This window comes from Phragmites australis, chromosome 2 (assembly GCF_958298935.1).
Source record: "Phragmites australis chromosome 2, lpPhrAust1.1, whole genome shotgun sequence".
Classification (NCBI taxonomy): Eukaryota; Viridiplantae; Streptophyta; class Magnoliopsida; order Poales; family Poaceae; genus Phragmites; species Phragmites australis.
This window is the reverse complement of record NC_084922.1, coordinates 44977235-45000365: the sequence shown is the minus strand read 5'-3', so window position 1 is coordinate 45000365 and position 23131 is coordinate 44977235. Positions and strand designations below refer to the sequence as shown.

General features: G+C 46.0%; 1 protein-coding gene across 1 annotated transcript; it reads right to left on the bottom strand.

Annotated features, from left to right (window-relative positions):
- Positions 1–19616: 19616 nt before the first annotated feature.
- Positions 19617–21746, bottom strand: LOC133909185 (cytochrome P450 86A1-like). Its single transcript, XM_062351502.1, has one exon. The coding sequence runs from the start codon at positions 21599–21601 to the stop codon at positions 19958–19960; it is 1644 nt and encodes a 547-aa protein (XP_062207486.1). The 5' UTR covers positions 21602–21746; the 3' UTR covers positions 19617–19957.
- Between the last annotated feature and the right edge of the window lie 1385 nt (positions 21747–23131).

The following is a 23131-nucleotide window of genomic DNA, read 5'->3' as shown; positions in this document are numbered from 1 at the left end:
AATTATCACGTCATATTTAAAGATTTAAAATACTTTTATGTGTATATAAGTGTAATGTCTCTGTTTTTAAATAGATATCATTTTAAATACGTACAGTTAAATTTTAGAATTTTTAATCATTAATATTAACTAAGAAGTATTTATCAAAAATAACAGTTAAAAGTGATTATCGAAGATCACATCGATAAGCTAAATAACAAGAAAAAGGGATGAATATTTTTCCCTCGCTCCCTTTCTCTAGCTCCTCTTCTCCTCTCGCTCTCGCCTATTTTGTTCGAGACGCATTTTTTTGTTCTAACTGCGTGCCGTCTATACGGATGGATCGAAACGAGAAGCCTCGTTGAAGGAGAGGAGTGTCGGCCATGTCGCGAGAAGAGCATTGAGACGCAACATGTAGAGTTGATGTTTTGCGCCGGCGCGCTGACTAGTAGCGCAGCTCTTTGAGTGCTTTCTAGTCTTTCTGCGCGTGGGCTCACCGGCGTTCAGGCGAACCGGAGGCAACACGTCGCTCCAGCGTGGGGCTTGTCACCATCCCGACGTGCGGGAGGCCTCTGCCCCGAGCACGTGGGTATGCTGTGAAACCACTGCCTGTTAGCGCACGGGCTCGCCGGAAGCGAGGAGCGCGTGAGGGCTCACCACCAGCCCGTACTTTGGCAGACGAGTCCGGAACAGAGCTACTCTCGGGTGGTGCAGAGCGTGCCTAGGCCACCATCAGGGTCTAGCGAGGTGCCTCCGGTCTTGCATCCGAGGCATCTGAGGAAGCGTGCCTACTTTAAGACCACACCCAATAGTTTTTTCCCTTTAGTTCTCTTCTCAATCTAAAATCCCTTTCCAAATGAATTCACTTCTCAATCTAAGTTCTTATATTTTAGCAGCATTCTCTTTCCTAACAGACTTTCAATATTCAAATATTTTAACATAACTGTCACAACGCATATAATATGACTACAATATATACTATGTATACATTATACATGTATTTTGTACTGGGAGAAGAACATTTCCTGCGTCTTCAACCTAATTTTTTTCCACCAATTTCTCTACCACTTTTTTTTATTTGTTTCGTTGCTTTCCCAAATCCAAAGAACAGATGTGCGTGACGCTACCCACTTCATGGCGCCAAGCACAAACAAACAAGTGATACATACATCTATTTTATTTCCAAACCCATTTTGTTGCTAGCTTTGTGTGCAAGATTATTCTCGTGGAAGCCGGGAACCACATGACTACCACCTTCGTGGTCATGAGTCTTCTCGTGGAAGCAAGGAAGGAAATGCCTGATAGAATACATGGGAAGCCAGGCACGAGTTACTTCCTTGAGAAAACTGTCGTTGCTATAAAAGAGGGTGGTTGCCAAAGTAGAGAGACACAACTACCTCTGCATTTCACATTTTCACAATGAGCTCGTCTAGGGTTGGCGATCCGTTCTTGTTCTCATCGGACTCGAGCAATGATGAGTACGAATTGATGTTGCTGATCGCCATTGAGGAGGAAGAGCTTGCTACCCAAGGTCGCACGTGTCACTATGGTTCCGTGCTAGGACATGCGGTCGTACACCATGGGCACTAGGAATATGCCGCTAGGCTATTCCAGGACTACTTCGCCGACGTCCCAATGTGACACATTGTTTCATCGTAGGCGAGGCCATCTTCCCTACTAACACATTTGTATCTTTTGATGTGTTCTAACGATTAGTCACCCTCCAAGATTTCGAATGAGTCGGTCATTGTTCTTGAGAATTACCCCTGCTGTGGAGAACCACAACCTATGATTTTGGCAGAAGAGGGATACTAATGGGAAGCTAGGCCTAAGCCCCTTCCAGAAGATGACAACCACTATACGACAACTTGCATACGGAGTCAGTGCAGACGCAATGGATGAGTACGTTCGGATTAGAGGTGGCACTGCGATGCTCGCCCTGACAAAGTTTGTGAAAGTTGTTGTCTTGCTTTTCTTTGATCAGTACCTCTGCGCTCTGACTACGGAGGATACTACTCGACTGTTAGCCATTAGCGAGCAGAGAGGGTTCCCTGGGATGTTAGGGAGCATCGACTGCATGCATTGGGTATGGAAGAACTTCCCGAAAATGTGTGGCATGGCGCATATACCGGTCATACATGCAAACCCTCCATAGTTTTAGAGACGGTTACGTCGTATGATCTATGGATATAGCATGCTTTCTTTGGAATGCTCGGTAGTCTGAATGACATAAATGTTTTGCACCACTGTAACATTTTTAGCAGGCTCACGAACGGGACTACGCCTCCTATGTCATACACCATTAACGGTAACATATATGACATGAGCTACTACCTAGGTGATGGAATTTACCCCGAATGGACAACCATAGTGAAGACAATTTCATCACCAAGGGGAAACACAAGCATGCATTTCTCCACCATGCAAGCATCAGTCCAGGAAGATGTTGAACGCACATTTGGGGTCCTGCAGTCGAGGTTCACCATAATTCGTGGTCCAGGAAGACTTTGGAATGAAAGCACACTGCACAACATTATAACTGCATGTGTCATAATGCACAATATGATAATTGAGGACGAGAGGGGAGGCACCGATGTGGAGGAGGTGTTTGACTATATGGGCAAGAAAGCGACAGTGGGTTGCGATCCAGACTAAGTCGTCCTCTAGTACATAGAAGTAATTGAAGCAATCAGAAACAGGATATTGCACCATCAACTCCGTGATGATCTCGTGGAGCACCTTCGGAGTCTTCATGGAGCACAGTAGATCGGTCATCACTCTCCATCTAGTTCATGTGTGGTCATTCAATATGACTCATCGTAATGTAGCGTAATATGCGTTTAAGTTATATCAGTTGCAATGGTAGGCATCGTAATGTAATGTACTGTGAGCTTCAGTTATGTCGAATGGTAGTCATCGTTAATGTCTGAATGGTAGTTCATTGCAGACAAGATCCTTGTATGAAGGATCTTGTCTGCAATGAACTAGGCTATATGTGACCTTGATATACCTTTTGTGAATAATCTTGTCTTCTCTAAGTAACGTGTAAATGAGGTCTTGGGCTTATCTCTTTGAAGAACCGATTGGCATGACCTGTATGCACATACACATGTTTCCTTCTCCACCCATCCAACTAATCATTGCAGCAATTTGACATGGCCTGTATGCACATACGCATGATTCCAAATGGTCAAACTAATGAAGAAATTCCCATCTGCAAGTCATGAATACTAACAAGAAAACCAACAGACAACGGGAATAGAACGTTACTTCGTTCCAAAGTGCAAGTCCATACAACGAGCAGACCCTCTTTTCAATTTAGGTGGTTAGAATGGAGTTGTCGCAAAGCCACATGTAGCTACAAATTCTTGTGAAATTATTACACATAAGAAGACACCAAAATGAGTTCTTGCAAATCTGGCAAAAGCACCTTGCAAAGACGTAATCACGAGCGTCTACGGGTTCTACTCAGCGGCGCTCCATCGCGCCAGGATCTCCTGCCTCCATTTATAGTACTCTCTAAGGGGACTCTAACAGTGTCCAAGTCTACCTTTATTATACGCTAGTCCTGATCATTTACTCAGACGGATGCCTCCAGACACATGACTGAAATATGCTCCTTCTTCAACTCCATCACAACCTTCTTTATTTCAGTTAGCTCTGCAAGATGTGTTGCATATATCCCACCCAACACGGTAGGCATAGACGTACTGGATGGTGAACCCTGAGCACGTGCCGCTTTAGCTACCTGCCTTCCTATTGGCCTTGGAATCTCCGTAGAAGCGTTCGATGCTGCGTCGTTAGGCACCTCGTTGCATGCGACTGGGGTGGAATGTGATTCGACTCCCTCTTGCATCTTCTACGTCTTTGTGGCCTCGTGCCCACGCCACTTAGGGTGGTCAGCAAGCATGACCCAATAACGCGTGTATGCAAATGGCTTCCCCTTAATCCCCTTATACGCCGTGCGAGCTCGATCTATCTGTGAAACAAGGAAAATATGGGTGCGTTGAAAATGTATGATGAATACCAACAAGAAAACATCTACCGTTCTGGTAGTATGGCAATTGGAAGAAAGGTCTACAGGGAGTACATATTACTTGTAGTAGCCTTAAGTTAACAACTATTATTGCTTACTGAACTCGAAAGGTACTGCACAAATATAACAGATATTATGTGCGAATAATTATTTTTACCAGATATTATGAACGAATAGCGAGCAGAAATAACAATGCAATGGTTGATAGTTTGCTGAAATACTAATACACGCGTGCATGAAGAAAAAAGTTCTTCATGACTGCTACCTAATTGACTTCAGAGCAGGCTTAGTGCTGCTGCAACCATATTTAGCTCAGTACAGTGATAACATAGCTCGTATGCAACATGTTTTATGAGCATACATTATCACGCTCGTTGGTCCCGCTAGAATTCAGCTGCTCCACCTTCCTCACATGCATCGCAAACTTGCTAACTGCGTCCGTGATCAGCTTCATGTGGTTTATCAAAGCCTTGTTTGACCATGGTAGCATAGACAGCTTCCTATATGTGTTGAAGTAGTTCGTGATCCTTTCCTAATACATATCATTGGTCTGATCAGCTCCCACTATAGGATCCTAGCTCACGTTCAATCATGCGGACACAAGCAACTCATCCTCCACGCATGTCCACTTTGTTCGGTCTGTCTTCAGCGCCTTCTTCTTCTTCCTCTTGGAGGTGGTCACCTTTGTTCGTTCTTATGTCATCGCTACCCATGCTGAACTGACTGGTTCCCCATCGGATAAGGGTTGCAAGTCATGAGTTTCCGCACCTAGGAAGTGGCCCATCTCCGCCGTAGGTGCAAAAGTGGAGGGTCCCCTTGCATCGGCGGCTCCGACCATGTCATCCGCTGTACTCCATCCTAAAGAAAACTCTCATAAAAAGATCCATGGAATACCTGCACATCACAAGAAAAAAATACTTCAATTTTCAACCAAAAATTGATATATCTAGCACCTGGTTGCCTTTCATTCACACAAGCCATGCAATGTAATGTTCAGAAATGCTCCATTAGAGCCACTAGTCTACTGCACAAAAGTTCAATTTTTTTCCTCTTTTCATGATTGTTTGTGCCCCCCAAAAAGACAAAATTGAAACAAGATTCCAAACAAAACCACTTCATAGTACTCAATGTGCCACTAACTCATATACTTTCCCAATTATGCAAATGCAAGAAGGCCATTTATTCCCATAGTACTCAATCTGCCAATACAGACCCACTTCACAATACTCAATCAGCCACTGATTTAGGAAATTCACAAAGATAAATGAAGCCTTCAAACAAAGAACCGCCCATCCTTGCTATTATCATGACCTACATGCTCACTAACATCAAGTTTAAACTTCCTCATCATAGAAACAATACAAGTGCTTACTGCCTGCAGTACAAGTGCACATAAACCTCAAAACAACATCAAAAATTGATATAGATCATAACAATTCACACTAGATCTCAGCAATAAAATTATGCTAAAGATCATACCATTAATAACATGACGAGCGATATGTCTTAAAGCAACAACTGGTATATCACGAGGGAGTACCGAAGCACAAGTCCAGGAACTAGAGGTAAACCGTAATGCTCTATGGACCAACTACCTCGACTAGACCAATTTCGAACAACGCTGGCAAAGCTTGCGCTCCTTGTGTTGTCTTGTCCGGTCCTAGCGTCAGGTAGCTAGGCATGCATGACATGGACGCCCTCTCGAAGTCCGTCGCCCTATGCGCTTCAAGCCAAGAGTTCCGCACGTACAAGACGTGTGAGCTCGCATCGCCGGGCTCCGCCTGCCATGGCGCAGTGGCGTCGGAGACGGTGCAGTGAATGAATGCACGGCCTGGCCGGATTCCAGGGTGATTGAATATGATGGCATCCTGAGGAGTGAGGACGGACGCATCGATGCGCTCCTGCCTCCGCGCCCGTCGCGAGCTTGTTCGATCCGTGAGGACATGAAGGTAGTTATTATTTTTTTAATTGAAAGAGCATAATTTTTAATGGTGTGATTAGCATGTTTTTTCATACCACATAAAAGTAAAAGAGAAATAATTATTAGCTCTTAAAAAGTAGAGATAAAAAATTAGTACTTATAAATTAGTTTAGCACATCTTACCTCTATAAAATATAAAAAATTATGAATAACAAGATCTATATAAATTTTAAAAAATATGTTCGTTTTTTAAAAAGATACTAGCTATTTATAACATTGAAGATGGCTTTTAAAGCGCTCAGAGGAAAAAGGACGCATCATTCAGTCCTGTCCACAGCAGGGTCATAATGGTAGGAGGCGGGACTGAGTGTAACAGCAGCAATAGGCCTGTACGTTCAGCATTTGTGTCACGGTGCCTTAAAGCCAAAAGGTCTATAGTGCCAGGCGTGGCGATCGCTGGTTACTGCTCAGCTGCTGGGCTAGGCGCTGAAACTGTGCTAATTAAATATAATTAAATCGCCATAACTTGCACGAGCACAACGATTTGTGTAGGTTGTAAGGCGATTTCCAAGTACTTGCACGAGTCCCGTTTCTTTCCTAAGTGATTTTTATTCACTTAAGTGTTTTAATGGTTTTCTTTTATGATTTTTTATAACGGGATTTTAAAGCTATTCTTTTTATTTTAGAATTATCTTCTTTCTTTTTAATTTATTAAAGAAAAACTGTTAGAGATAAAAAAAATAAAAAGAATAAAAATGAGAAAAAACAAAATAAAAGAAATACGGTTAAAGGTGATCTAATACCCAATAAATATCTTATCCTCAAGTGCTAGGTGATCTCGTGATGGGACATCAGCTTCCTTTTCTTGCATCACTAACCGAGCATGCAGCAAGAGCGACTCTGCATCTAGCGGCCGAACGGAAACAGGCGCGCGAAGCCGGGCCCTCACGAGGAACAAGAGTGCCTTCGTTAATCTTCGGGACACGACGCACGGATGGGCGACGTGAAGTGGTCGTCCCGGGACCGGAGCCACCACCACCCACGGACCTCCTGCTGCGAAGGCTCCCCTGAGGTATCACCTCCGGTACCGGGCCACTCCGCATGAGGCCCGCTCCGACAGGGCGACCTAGCCGCCTTCTCGGAGGCCCAAGCTGAGCCCCTCTTCCGACGAATTTTTTATATATATTTTATTTCTTTAATATTTTTTAAATACACAGCTGTTTGAAAAAAATCACAGATCTAACCCATCGTCGTCCGTTCAACGGATAAAAACAAGATCTCGTCCGTTTATAGGCCCTAGCGGGCAGCGAATTAAATAACCGGATAGAGTAAAATCTCGCATGTTCATCGTGTGAGATTAAGTTCTCGCGTGCTGAACGGGCGAAACCTTCATGGTGTCTTCGCCGTGTGAGCCCACCCAAAAAATCCCTCCCGTTGAGGGAGCGAGACCTTGGGTATTTAAATCAGTGTGGCCGGCCTTACCGACGTCACGCCTTATTTATTTCCCACTAAGCCGAGAGGAGAGAAAGGGAGAGGAGGGGAGGGCAGAGGAGGAAATTGTGCGGCGAAGCCTTGTCAGAGAAAAAGGTATGCTTTCTTTTCTTTGATTTTAACATAGGTTAGATACTAGATTTAGATTTTTTTTTTTACAAATCTAGTAGGATAGCCACTAGACGTAGGTTAGATTATGGATCTAGTTTTAGAATTAGGGTTTGATATATGTTAAAAAAATATCATATTTATAAGTATATTTTAGCAATTAGATGTAATATTTATACATATGTTAGATATTAAATATAGATTTTATATATAGTGTAGTCATAACTGATGTGGTAGATGTAGAATTTAGATGTATTTGATGTATGATCCAAAAATATTTTGTTGCAGTATAGATTATATGTTGGGTTATGTCTGTAATGAATTTTCTATTGTAGATGTAGTTTTACATAATTATTTATATTATGTTGCAATAATGCTAGGATTTTGTCGATGGTTTCTAGGTATGTCAGATATATGTCAGTTTATGATTTTTATAGGGACAGTGAAATATTATATGGTTCAGAATGGGTAATATTGACCATATTTTAGTCAATGAATAAGGGTATTTTCAGACCTATGTATAAGTGTCGGACACTTGTATGCCTGATTAATGCGGGGTTTCATAATAGATCCTGAGATTCAAGAGAAGACCATTAATATTGTGGGAAACAATTACAGAGAATGTGTGTATTGGAAGGAGTTCCCGCTCTGGGAAGATGAAGTGTGGAAGAGGTACCTACAAGATATTGTGCACAGAGGTTGGTCTCCTATGTTGCTTGTGCAATGAAAGAATAAGGAGGTAGTTGGGGAGATGTAGGGTGGGGGTACGCGGAGGAGGAGGGTGCTAAGGAAGAGTATGACGAGGATGTCGATCTGGATGGTGCACATTCACCGAATTATTCGAATGAATCTGCCGATGAGGCTGATGAAGGGGAATGAATCCCTTCTCTAATTGAACAGATAGAGTGGGATGATCATGAGGCTAACGAATCCCCTGAGTATGATATCTCGGATGATGAGGACAATGCTCTGACTCAGACCTTTTTCAAGGACCAAGAAGCACGACCCGACAAAGACTTTTCTCGTTTAGTTTGTTATACGTATATATCGTACTATTTTATCATCTTTGTTAGGTCACTAATGCAATAAGATATTGGTACTTGTGCCTTTTTTATAGGTTGACAACATTCACCCTCAGGCAGGCGACGAGGGTGTCTCGTGCCATTGGAGGCATACATCCTATGATTGTTCGGTTGGATCATGTTCACTGAGACTCACGGAAACACGGTCTCGAGGAGTATGATCCCTTACGCCAGAGAGGTTGCGGATGCGGGACCCTGGGAGGTCCCGCAGTACAGTTGGGCTTCAACTATGTTGGCTACGACATACCGTGGACTGTGCGACGGCTACACGAAGACCAACATCAACGGATCCTGACCGGGTGCCCCCTGCTGCTTTAGATGTGATCGTACAAGCGCATTGCCATTGGCAAGCCCGTTGTTGACCATAGCACGTACCAGTTTGCTGTAGACGACATCGACGGCCCGACCATGGGGTCCTTGTGGTGTAGACGTAGGGTGAGTGCTATGCTACTTGTGTACGTATATGTTCATTATGGATATATTTTTGTTTCTCTAACTTAGTTTGGTTGCACAACTGAGTTGGTCCAGCGTGCATACACATAGCGTGTACCTAGACTTTGTTCACTAGTTCGATGATCTGATGGTGGACTGTGTCCACTGGACTCCATACATGGAGGTCGAGGTACATCGACACACTCTGCTTGGACTTTAAGTGCTATGCTTATGTGATCGGGAGTACTGACTCATGACTTGTGCCCTCATCTTTGATATCTACGTTGAGGAGTACTCACCACATCACGTGATACAACAATTCAAGAAGTTCAAAGCGTTCCCACTACAGGTGGCTAGGTCGGTGCCTATCAACATACACAGGTGCATAACATTGTAATTACATTTTCATACGATACTCTTCTCCACCTATTTTCATGTATATTTGCTTTTGCAGGTTGACACAGAAGTGGCTCATTCCACGAGCATGTTTGCGTTGCATGTGCAGCGGTGGATTGACGAAAGGGACCAAGTTGTCGAGCACGTTGTTGACGAGGATGGATCACACTCTATGGAAGCGTACGCGGCGTACTTCTCATGGTTCGTGCCTCGGGCGTGGATCCAGATCATGCACACACCAGCTGAGCTTCCACGCCTTGTGGCAAACGTGCGTGACACGTACCCGACGCATAGGGATCAGACGCGTTCTCTTGAGGTACGAATAACACTACGCGAATATATATTTACTACAATAGATGGTAAAAAATTGTTTAATTAACTGAATGTTTCCTTTGCAGAAGAACATATTGCGCCAGATTGATACCGATGTACGTGGGTCGAAGCTGCGGCTCGACAGTGGCGGCGAGGTCCCAAGGGCAGAGATGAGCATGTTGTTTGGTCGCATTATCTAGAATGTGGCCAAGGTCTTCTGATCGATGAGCCGTAGTTCGTCCTCGGATGTTAGGACGGGACCACGAGCGTTGGCTCATATCCTGTTATGCCCGTCCCCCACCTTCACCGAGCCGCCGCACCCACCAGTACATTCGAGTTTCAACATCGACTCGTCGAGGACGTCTTCGATCCCAACTTCCTATTTGACCCCTAATACGGTGAGATGGTCCTTCACTGGAGCTGGTCACCCCTTCTACGCCACCAGCGGGGTGACACACCCTTACTCCGTAGACCCAGGTCGTTCGAGTTCTGACATCTCCGTCTTAGGTACGACATTCGCTTCATGCATAACAAATTGTTACGTATGTCACAATTTATCGATGTTAACATGTTTTCTTTTTTGTTCCATGTCCAGAGATCGAGGGTCTCCGGGACATAGAGGTGCATGGTAGCTATATGGAGCTGCTTAGCTTAGCAGGGATGTTACTTAGGTCCCTAGGTACAACTTCATCTTTGAACATGGCGATGAGCTTGGTTCGTCACAACTACCTAGCACGCCAAGCTTGAGGACACAACCCTCCCAGGACGAGTACGCTACTCCATTGCCGGCTAGACGTCCTGTGTGACCGATTGTTCCACCAGACCACCTCACGTACTTAGCTAACTAGGTGAGAGCGAGGAGGCGTAGGGTCCTGAGGACGGATGCGACTAGAGGTCTCATCCCTAATAGGGGACGTAACTTATAGGCAGCTATGTCATTGCTACTTTCATGGTGTTCTGTAATTGTCTTTCTTTAAGCAGCTCTGATTATTTTTATTGTCATAATATCTTTCTTCAAACTACTCGTACAATGACCATTTTATAACAGTGGCATGAAAAACATGTCAACCGAACGTACAATGGCATATACGACACCCTTTGTGGTGTACTGGCGCTTCACCTTACATGTCCTAGGGAATGAGAAAAAGTACACGTCAAATACGAAATTAAATCCTTTATCTACCATAGATCACATTGATATTACTCCCAGTTGTTCCTTTGACCCGTCATGCGAGGCGAGATATAGCTTCTTCTTACGTGGCTCTCTCTTGGTGCAATTGTTCCTGTAGTTCCTCGATGACGACGTGAAGGTGATGGATATATGCTTGAATGTGTGGTTCTATGCGCGGGTCAATACAGTACTGGAACCCATAATCATCCATTTGGAAAAAAATTATAGATGAGATAAGTAAATGGTGTTGCGAAAATAGGAAAGAAGATGAGTACTATTTTTTCGTACTCTAAAATGTGGATAACGGAAGAATCGACATCCCACGTCATCGAAATGCTCATAAATTTGGATTACAACATCATCTCCATGTCGACATGGCAGCCAAAACAAGCAAGAAAGTGCATTATGGTTTTCATAGAAATTTCTATCATAGACCTCTAAAAGGGGGTATGAAGGTGGTGGATCGATGGGGCCATCGAGAGGATGAGGATATGCCATTCTCTCTATTCAATTTGAGGTCACGAGATGTGTGAGTAGATGCGGCAACACTTGTTCTTTCTTTACATTGTTTTGCAAAATAGATGCAATCGGATGTATACTCAACTTTCTGTAAATATCATTTATCATTGAGTAAAAAGGCATCGTCGTCACAAGCTCCAAACAAGAACATGGTGCTTGAGACATGAAGTGACCACACGTCTGAACTTTTAGCATGAAATGACAACACCTTACTACAGCATAGTATCTCTGTCGTGACTCATACTTTAGAAATACAGTGACTACACGACTCATCTTTAACCATAAAATGACAGCACCTCTATTATGACTTAGACTTTACACACGAAGTGACCATACGACAGAGCTTTAAGCATCCTATCCTATAGCTTGGACACATCCTAACTACATGCGGTAAAATGATAAGGAAACACTCACCCATGACCTTATCCCTTCTTCTATAGTACCGCACATCTTTCTCTCTCTGTCTACAGGCGCTTTCAATATCCGCGCGAAAGGAATCCCTCAGCCACACTCAACGGTTCCTAACACTATACTCCCCTTGTGTATGTAAGGGTAACCCATCCATGGCTACTTGTTCTCCAACACAGTCAAACACAATACCTTCCATGGCTTCCAAGTCCGACAAGGGTAAGGGCAAGATGGGCCCTTACGAGCTATGGCGCAACATCCTTGATAGATGAAGCATGAGGACAAAAAGCGAAGAAGAAATGAAGACCAAGAGCAGAACAAGAGAGAGTTGGAGTTGGAGATAGAAGAGCATGAGACACACATGCCACGGTGCGACTGCGGTACAATAGCAAGTCTAAAATTGTTCCTGCTTGCAACGGTTGCTTGGTTCTATTGTGGGGTAAGTGCGCATGACATCCTATCGCGCTATGAATTTCATCTAATTTATCTGCTTCCCTCCAACGGTATGACAAGCCTAGGTGTAAGTATGAATGGTACGTAGAGATCTAGATGGAGTAGGGCGAGGGAGGGTTTTGCCTTCACCCGTCCCCACTCGCATGTCCCCCGCCCTGCCCCGTGGAGCCCCAACTTTGACCCGACCCATCCCACCCCGATTAAAGTCATTAAAATCTCTAGATCAAGTTTAATTATGAGGTAATAGCTACCACAATATACAAATCAATAAAAAACTGCATCTGAGGTTTACAAGACCTAACATAATATGACAATAGTTACACATATGCATTAGTTTACTAAAAGTTTCAATACAAAAGGATAATAATTTTTTTTTAATAAACTCACTAAGCGTGCATATACCATATACTCCAAGGCAGGGCAGTGCAGGGCAGACCTTGACCCGTCCCCACCCTATCCCGGCCGGTGCCCCGCCCATCTTGCCCCAACCGGGGCAGGGGGATGGAGACCCGGCAAGTCGGTGGGTACTTAGACCTCGAATGGTATCTGGATGAAGAAAAGTATACGAACATCAACTACGGCTACGATAAGGCTGAGGCAGTGAGTTACACGGCTGTTGAATGGGCGAAGATGAGGCTACAGGAGCTCAATGAAGAGTGGTAGGATAAGTACCTCACTACATGCAGTAACATGCAGGTTTCTCCACAATGCGTGTGTGGTGTATCAGCTGTGCCAGGGCCTGTGTAACTTGTCACAAAGTGTGACGAGTCGGTGCATATTGCCTTATGTATTGTACTCACAGACAGACAATGAATGCTTACGATGACTCTTATTTGTGATGTACTTTACTTTCTTCAATAAAATGATACGGTTTTATCATTGTACCAATACGTTTTTTCTAAGTCCAATGCTTTCATAGGATTCCCTGCCTTACATATAGATGCAATAATAACTCTTTGCTGAACTTTTATAGAATAAAATGAGTACACCAGGCAATAACTTTCGCAGGAAATCTCTATAAAGCATCAATGCCACACCTTTTTCGGCTTTCATAGTGAATCCTATGCTCCAGCTCCATGAAAGCCCATGCACTTGATCCATACACCAGCTCCTAGCCACTATAAATAAACCCACCCTCATCCATTAATACACCACTCATTTCTCAACTATCTCAATTGCAATATCTTCCTCAGCTCCACCAAACCCACCCAAGAAACATTGGGGGATTTTCATCCCGTATGGGGTCGAACCACCGATGTGCTTCTATGGCGACCCTTATATGCTTCACGAGTCCCAGGACATCTCCTACACATGTAGCCTATGTTTCTTCATATGTGCCAACTACCATTACGACAAGCCTCAACATGGATTGTACGAGTATCCACCAATATAGCGACATAGATCCCTCATGTGACACTTTTCATATGATTTCATATACTGTTTTACTAATCTCTCATCTTCTTTCATTTGTATTGTCTCCTACACCTATCTCTGACATCATGGAATGGCTCGATATGGAGCAAAATAAACATCAAAATCGGTGGGTTGATATGAGCATGTGGTGGAGGAGAGAAGCGTATGAACATCGGGAGTATGAGCAACAGCAGGAGGAGCTATTACTAAAGCGTCAAGAGGAGTAGCTCATGAGGAAGATAACGAAGGAGCATGCCACGGCTAAAGCACGCAAATCAGAGAGGGAAAGGAAGCGGGAGAGGGACCGTCGCGCTAAGATGCACGGTCCCGAAGCATTGTGAAAGGGTAAATATCCTAGGTGCACTCAGTAGAGATCATCTATTGTAATCCGATATTTTTTCATTCCCTAAGGCATATTAGGATTAGTAGTGGTACACTATTAGATTAGTCTTTAGGCGTACCATACATGCCAATGTTTGTTGTCGTAATCTGTTTATGGTTAGGGTCATTTCGCGCAGCGATTATAAAACCTATGTTCCATATAATATTTGTCAGCGTGTGTAACCTCTGTGCCGAGTCTATGCTAATAGTACCTCACAACTATAATTGTTCGAAAAAATAGATTTTATATCCTCCCAACATAACTTCACAAAAAATACTCATACAATTTTAAATCAAAGAACTAAACAAATGTCGACAAATTTACATCGAACCAAAATTTTCAAAACAATAACCATTGTTGACAACTATTTGAATAACTAACATTTCTCAGCGAACCAATATGCACTATTTTTCAAATTTCTGTATAAAAAAAGTTAAACAAAAAAAAAATAAAAATTATATGCACATATCGCTCGTTCAGTGGGCGAGATCAATTTCTCGCTTGCTAAACCAGCAACATAAAGGTCTCGTCCGTTCAACAGGCGAGAACAAGGTCTCACCTGTTGAACGGGCGAGATCTTCCTCTCTCCGGTTATTTAATTTGTTAATTGCCAGGGCCCACAAGATCTCGCCCGTTCAATGGGCGAGATCTTGTTCTCGCCCGCTGAACGGGCGACGGTAGGTTAAACCTGTGATTTTTTTAAACAACTTTGTATTCTTGAGAATATTAAAGAAATAAAATATATAAAAAAATTCTCCTCCGGCCTCAGCTGGCTCTGGCCGGGGCGGACGCCCTCTCTGGCTTCGACTGGCTGGCTTTGACCCAGCGGAGCCCCTCATTGTTGTGTTTAAAACTGAATAAGTTGCAGCGGGAACATCGCTTTGAAGGCTCCGCGCCTCGGCAGAAGCCAACAACGGTTGCACCAATAAATCCACTGTTGTGGTACGACTTCGCACCTCACAGGCTCCATGCCTTAGCCGTGTAACAAAATGTCTCAATGGTCCTGTGCCTCGGTAAAAGCCCATGAGGATAGTAAAAGCCCATCACAGTGGCACTTACTCTGCATCTTGTAGGCTATAAGCCTCGGTCGCGTGACATATCACCTTGACAGCCTCGTGCCTTGGCAAAAGCCTACGACAATGGAAAAAGCCCATCACAATGGCACTTGCTCTGCACCTCATAGGCTATAAGCCTCAGTCACGTGATGTATCGCCTCAACGCTCCCGTGCCTCGACAAAAACCCACGATGATGGCAAAAGCCTATCATAGTGGAACTTGCTCCAGACCTCGTAGGTTATAAGACTTGGTCGCGTGATGTATCGCCTCGACGGTCCCGTGCTAGCAAAAGCCCACGGCCGTGGCAATAACATCTCGATGACCCTAAGCCTCGGCGGACACCTCGAGGGCTCCAGCCTCGGTGTAAAAATAAAAGTCCACCACGTGGCAGTAATACGTCGATGACCCTAGGCCTTGGAGAACACCTCTATGGCTCCAGCCTCGGTGTAAAAATAAAAGTCCACCATCGTGCCAGTAATGCCTTGACGGCCTACCTCCAGTCGCCTTGAAGGCTATAGGCCTCCGTCACATCGAGCACAAATTCCTCTGCCACCTCGAAGACTATATGCCTCCATCGCATTGAGCTGTAGCTCAGAGGACCGAAGGCCTCGGACCAAGATCCTCAAAATGAAATCACTAGTGTGTTGCATTGTCGCTCTAGTGGCAGCTAAGTGTCCCCGCAGTCACACCCTCCGCTCGCTCGCGCAGAAAGGCGTGACTAGGTTAGGCAATGACGCGCCATGCATCGAATGCGGCACATAAGGTGTGGGATGTGCCCTCCGCTCGCTCGCGACCAAAAGATGCAAGGGGGTCGGGGGATGACGCACTGCATACGACACATATTTCGCTAACCCTATCAAAATACATTATTTTCAAGACAATTGCAGGAACAAGGCAAGGACCGAGATCTCCAGGAACTTGAGTGGGGCTCAGAATATGTTGGCTCCGGGGCCTCACCATCATAAAGATGACCCTCAGCCTCGCTGTCGATTACAGCTCTAGCCATCGCCGGTTGGATCCAGGCAGCCCTGCCTCCGTTGAGCCTCGCCGCGGCTAGCGCTAAGGGGGTCGCAAATTTCTTCCCTCATCTCGACCATCGACCACACCTCCAACCATCGTCGTGCGGCTCTAGGCGGCCCTACCTCCATCGAGCCTCGCAGTGGCTACCGCCGAGGGGTTCGCAGACTTCCTCCCTCAGACTCGTCATTGACTACGTCTCCGGCCACCGTCGCATGGCTCCAAATGGCACTACCTCTGTCGAGACCCACCACGAATAGCGCTGAGGGGGTCACAAATTTTCTCCCTCAACACCACCATAGATTACACCTTTGGCCATTGCCACGTGTCTCAGGGCGGTCTTGCCTCCATCAAGCCTCACCGTGGCTAGCGCAGAGGGGTCGTATACTTCCTCCATCGGCTTCGTCATCAACTACGCCTCTGGCCACTGCCATGTGGCTCTAGGCAGCCCTTCCTTTATCAAGCCTTACCACGACTAGTGTTGAGGGGGTCGCAGACTCCCTCTCTCAGCCTCGCCGTCGATTACGCCTCCAGCCACCGTCATGTGGCTCCGGGCGGCCCTACCTCTATTGAGCCTCGCTGCGGCTAGCACTGATGGGGTCACATACTTCCTCCCTCGGTTCTGCCATCGACTACACCTCCGGCCACTGTCGCGTGGCTACAGGTTGCCCTGCCTTTGTCGAGCTTCATCGCAGCTAGTGCTAAGGATGTCGTAGACTCCCTCCCTCAACCTCGCTATCGATTACGCCTCCAGCCACCGTCGCATGGATCTAGGCAGCCTTGCCTCCGTCGAGCCTCACGACGGCTAGCACTAAGGGGGTCGCATACTTCCTCCCTCAGTCCCGCCGTCGACTACGTCTTCGGCCATCACCGCGCTACTCCAAGCGGCCCTGCCTTCGTCGAGCCTCGCCATGGTTAACATCGAGGGTGTTGCAAACTTCCTCCTATTGTGGTGCTCCAAGCGATGTCTCCTCCGTCGAGCCTCGTCCGCGCCACTCGCGAACCTTGCGGCCCTCGCTCCTAAATCAAGACGTCCGCTCTATGATGACGAAAGGTTGTCCAGGGTATTCTTCCTCCGAAAGGGGCTGGAGCTAAATCTCTTTGTATCTGCTCATCCCTCAGAACTGCGGAATCAGCGGATGAGGGGGTGTTGTTGGGCGAAACGCCCCAACCTGAGATATTTAGACAATGTGTTGTTGCATTGCTATAGCGATCATAGTCTCTCAGTTACCACATGACATGTAGGGTGGTAATTTCTCCTGCCCATTCTCTCTATAAAATAAGTCTTTAAAGGGCAATAGAAGGGACATAGATTTTCCCCTCACATTATATAGGCTCTCTTCCTCTTGCTCTCCTTCTTCCTGAAGGCTATTAGCCGTCCCTAAGCTTGAGCCTCCTCGTTGAAAGAGGCTCTCATCGCACTCTGTCCTGGGGCACTTTTTCATGCCCCAACAGTCAAGGAGTCAATCAGATGAACATGACGAGAGAAAACCCATGATTTGCTAAAAAAGCCTAGTTCCCTTCCATACCATCTAGATTCAAATTTTGTTTCATATATGCCATTGCTATCTTTAAGGCTCGTTATGTTCTTCAAAAATGGCAAAAATACCCCTAACCCCCTCTTATGCCCACTCTCGCTCATAGCTAGGGATTAGCAACGGAGAAATTCTCCATGGGGAGTACTAAAACATCTCCGTCCCTGAGCAAAAGAAAATTCCTCGTCTCCGTCCCCGCCCTAGCCTTAGAGAAGTATTTTTCCCCATCCCCGCTCCCCGTCAGGGGAACGGGTCCCCATCCCCGATAGCAGTCACACATAATTGTTAAGAATAACAACAAAATAGCATAGGTTTATTATCAAGATAACAATTTTAAAGAGTCAAAACTAATATAAATTGACTTATGTACCTATTAAAAGAGATTTAATATGTAATACAATGTTCTATCAACTATATAAGATATAGGTAGTGAATTACCTCTTATTTTATTTTAGTATTTAACTATAGATCACTTGTTATACTTTTAATCAAGATCCCATGCATGGGGGGGGGGGGGCAAAGGAACTCTCTGTCCCCGCAACCCGTCGGGGAGGGGGGGAACCTCAATCTTAATCCTCTGGTAAAGGAATTCCCAGATGGGAACAGAGTCCATGGCCATCCCTACCCGCAGTTGAAGTCGGGCGCTGCCATCCCTCTCCTTTAGGGATGCTCGCGCTTGCACCACGTCGACTGAGGCCGCTGCCTCCCCAGCCATGTCAGCTTGGACCATTGTACCCCTGTGTCAGCCAGGGCTGCGGGCCCTTAGTGACTAGATCTAAGCTCTAAAAACCACCATCTTGCTCTTGCTCGCAGTCTTCCTCTCGCTGGTAGAATTGGATCAAATCGAATGAAGTGTGGACCACCAAGTGACAAGGGCACCCCCTATTCAACTAGAATTTGAATCAAATTTTAGCAAAACGGTGTTTCATTTCAATAGTAGCCAAGCAACTTCTCTCAATTACAATGATTGACTATGGGTGATCCAATAATGCACCACACTTACTGCAATGGTCATATATCTATCTATACTAGTATCGATTTATATAAGTGGGATTAGATACATGGTCTCTTATTGATCTGACGATCAGGCAAGCTCAACCTCCTCTGCTCTCAGGATGGCGATGCGTGTGCGCATGGTCTCTATGTTAGGGCTTTGCCAAGTTAGAGAGGGGGAGAACTCTTTGAAAAGAAATTATAAAATGTCTTACCATAGGCAAGCTCAGCTCCATTGGCAAGGTTACTGGCGTACCACCAAGTCCACCTGCATTCTAGCCTCGCTCGGCACAAGTGCTCACCTTTTGCCTGGGACTAAATTCTATGCATGTTTACCCTCAAGATTAGATCTCGAATAGGCTGCAGATACACACACATGCGCATTCAGTTGTGCTGTGCATTTCTCATGCACAGAGAGTCTAGAGCTCTCCGATCTATCCCTAGCGTGTGTAAGAAATGTTATAAATTAAGCACGATACGATTGAATACGAGACACGATATTTACATGAAAAACTCTTATGAGAAAAGAATCACGAGCATCAGTCGACGATCTTCACTGTATCAGAAGATATATACAATACAAAAGATTACAATAAGCATCTTAACTTCTAGTGCGACTTATAAGATATATTTTAAATATGGACATATACGACTCAAGTTTAATACGAATTATTCTGAAATGTGGGTTGAAGACGTCTCTCATACGATGCAACTAGAATTCAAATCAGAATCCGACAAGAAACATGCACGCATGTGTGCGTGTACATGTAGTGTATGACGGTTGTGTGCGTCCTGCATGTATCCAGCATAACATACTACTTTCCCGTTGCATTTCCCTCGAAACAAAATTAAGTTTTCTTCATGTTTCGCTACTGTAGTTAGAGGAACATCGCCCAACCACGTATGAACAGATTTTTAATCAAATCTGGTTTAAAACGAGAACTCGCCGGCCTTGCTGTTGCTGAGAATACAGGTCCCGCCATACAGAACTTTTAAAAATATCTGTATTGACATTCGTTCGTATGTGTAAAGTAAAAGCTCCAGTTTGGTCGATTCAGCAGACCTCAACAAAAGTACACAAACCGATGCACGCAAACGTACACAAGTACAACCATATGAAACCTGGTGCGAACAAACCTAACAATCTAATGCAGGGGAAAGTAGGTGAAAACGATGTGACTTTGACAGGCAGAACAACTTCAGCAGGCAGCAGGCATGAGAAGCCAATGTGCGTGGGCACATGCAATGCAAGGCTATGCAGCTGCTGCGGTGGTGGTCGGGATCACGACGGCTCCCTGATGCGGTGCCTCGTTCGGTGGCGCAACGTAGCCGGCAAGGTCCCGCGGCTTGACGTACACGCGGAGACCATTCTTCATGAACAGCGTGAGTGACATCTTCTGCTCCACCTTGTGCCCCGGGACGAGCTCAACTGAGTGGCGCAGCAGCACGGCCGACGCGATGGACTTCATCTGCAGGTAGGCCAGGTCCTTGCCGAGGCAAGTCCTCGGCCCGCCGTTGAACGCCACGAATCGGTACGCGTCCTTGGCCGGCTCGAATCGCGTCCCGTCAGCCGACAGCCACCGCTCAGGCCGGAAATCCGCGCAGTCCTTCCCCCAAATGCTCTCCATCCTTCCAACAGAGTAGATGGAGTAGGTGATCGCCGAGCCGGCAGGAACTACGGTGCCGTTTGGCAACACGTCGTCCGCCACGACGTACTTGGAGTCCTGCGGCACCGACGGGTACAGCCGTAGCGTCTCCGCCAATGCCGCCTTCAGGTAAACGAGGCGATCCAGCTCGTCGAAGTCCAGTGGCTCCTCCGTCCACCTCCCAGTGTCGTCGCCCCGTGTCTGCCTGAGCACGGAGGCGATCTCCAGAACCACCTTGCGCTCGACTTCGCGCCGTTGCATGAGCATCCAGAAGAACCAGCTGAGCGCGACGGACGACGTGTCGCGCCCGGCGAGCACGAAGTTAAGCGCGATCCACTGGAGCACGTCCTCCGGGAACGCCCTGCCGTTTCCGTCGCGCTTCTTCATGAACCTGGAGAGCAGGTCGTCGGACGGCGTCGCCTTGCGCGCCGCAATGGCCTCCGTCATGTAATGGTCCACCACCGCGAGGCTCTCGCGGAGGCTCTGCTCGCTGCCGATGCCGAGCGCCTTCTTGATGCGCCACAGGAAGCTGGGGAACAAGAACCTCTGCATCGTCGCCTCAGTGGCCGTGTCGAAAGCGTTGGCGAAGGGGTTCTCCTGCAACCCCGGGGACAACGTCTCGGGGTCCTTGCCGAAGGTGAGGCCGCAAATGTTGTCGAAGGTGAGACGCAGGAGCAGGTCTTGGAGGTCAACGCTTGCTGCGGCTTCACAGTGGTCTGCGAGGATACTCCACAGACGGTACTTGATTATGCGGTTGGCCCAACGTGCCATCGCCTGGCGCAATGTCCGTGTGGTAAACTCGAGCGCCGCCGTCTTGCGCTGGAGCAGCCACGTCTCGCCGTCGGAGTTGAAGATGCCCTGGCCGAGGAGGTCGTGGAACGCCGCCTGCCACATGGGGCCCTTGGGGTAGTTGTCGAAGCGCGTGCGCAGGATGTGCTCCAGGTTCCGCGGGTTGCACGTGACAGTCACCAGCCCCTGGCGCCGCGCCAAGAGTGGCAACGGCAGGATGCACGTCTGGTACGTGGCTGCTTCGCCCGTAGCGCGCAGGTTGTCGACGATCCAGTCGTGCACCCGCGCCCGGTTGAGCACGACGCTGGGAAGGCTGCCGACGAGCGGCCACATTCGCGGCCCGGACAGTCGCCGTGACAGCGCCCAGAACCACACCATGTACGCCGAAGCCAATGCCACCGCGGCCGTGGCGACGGCATAGGGGTGCAAATGCAACACACCGCCATCCGGCACCGTGGCCATGGTAGTGCGTTTTAAGCTTGTTACCGCACTGGTTGTACTAACACAGTAGCGATATAATTAAGAGGGCTGGGTTTAGGCGCTGCGATTAAGAAATGGCGTGGTGCTTGGTGAGTTGGGAAATGTGTTTGGCGCCCTCGTGTATATTTATACTCTGCACACGAGCCGTGTGGTGAGAGTTTCCTCAGCGCCCAAGTTTTATTGTGGTCTAGTCTCGTAAGATTTTGAATTCATCAAGGCAAATAAAACGGGTTGCTCTTGTGCATACTTCTTGCCTTGTTGGCCATTCTGCTCAACAAGAATCTTTAGCAATGTTGCTCACTTCGGTGAACGTACTGCTAGCGACTAAACTAATTGCGGTTGGTGCTGTTTGTTTTAAGAGTGTTAAGAGTGTAACAGAAAGCAAGGAGCGCTGTAGGTATTGGACAATGGTTTCGTTGCAGAAAAATAAGTGCGTGTGTTGCCTTGAAGAGCTCTGGCTTTCTTTCTTGTTAGCGCAACTACCGGGAAGGTTGCCCATACTTTTACCAATCCGATTCGTCAAATGTCTCACCTTTCACGTACTAGAAGCAGGCAATCCTCCCAAGTTTGCTTCATAACTTGGCAAAGTAGTTGGTGAGAAATATCCTGCAGCTCGCCTACAAATATTCATCCGGCGAATTAAATAAGAAACAAAATTTAAATGTGCAGGAAGCAAAATATTGTACGTACGAAGAGATGTGGGTCGACAATATCCAAAGGATAGTAAATACCGAGATAATCAGACGTTCTTTTCCTTTATCTATTTTTGTCAAAGAAATTCCAGGTATTGCTGAGTACAATTAAAACAAAGTTTGTTTATAGTTACAATTTAGGATGCATAAAATCCAAATGTTTCGTCCATAAAATATCAAATGTTTGTTGATAGCTGACTAACGAGTTGGCACAGTTGCCCCCATTTATGACGTACTCCTACCGGTAAAAAATATATTATTTTGGACAATGATAACATTCAACTCACGACTTTGGCTACTAATTATTTTGAACTATATTTACAAAACACAGTAAAATCATGAAATTATAAAAGTGCTTTTCGTAACAAATATACATGTATCATTTTCATACGTTCAACCTCAATAATAAAAAATAACGATAGGCAAATTCTGCTAATCTTGCAGAATTATTGATTCGGTATTATGTATGGATGAGTGAAGAATTTGGTGCCGGAAGTTAAATTCTAAGCCGTGAGGAGAGAACATAACACTATTGCTCGTGAGCTCGCACAATTTTGTGGTGTGGCAGGTTCCCATTTTGTGAAGCAGTTGATTGCCCAGGTTTGTACCTCTATCTTTTTTTACCGGTGCCTCTCAAACTGTATGGACTTTATAGGAGTCCTAGGAGTGTAGGATGAGAGAATCGAATCTTCGTCGGCTTGACTCCACCCTGGAGTCTTGTCACCATGCTCTGCTAAGGTTTGTACCTCTATTGTTGAGTAATCAATAAAGTTCCCTAAAAAGACAAGTGAATTTTTTTTGTGTTTATTGGACTGTTCTT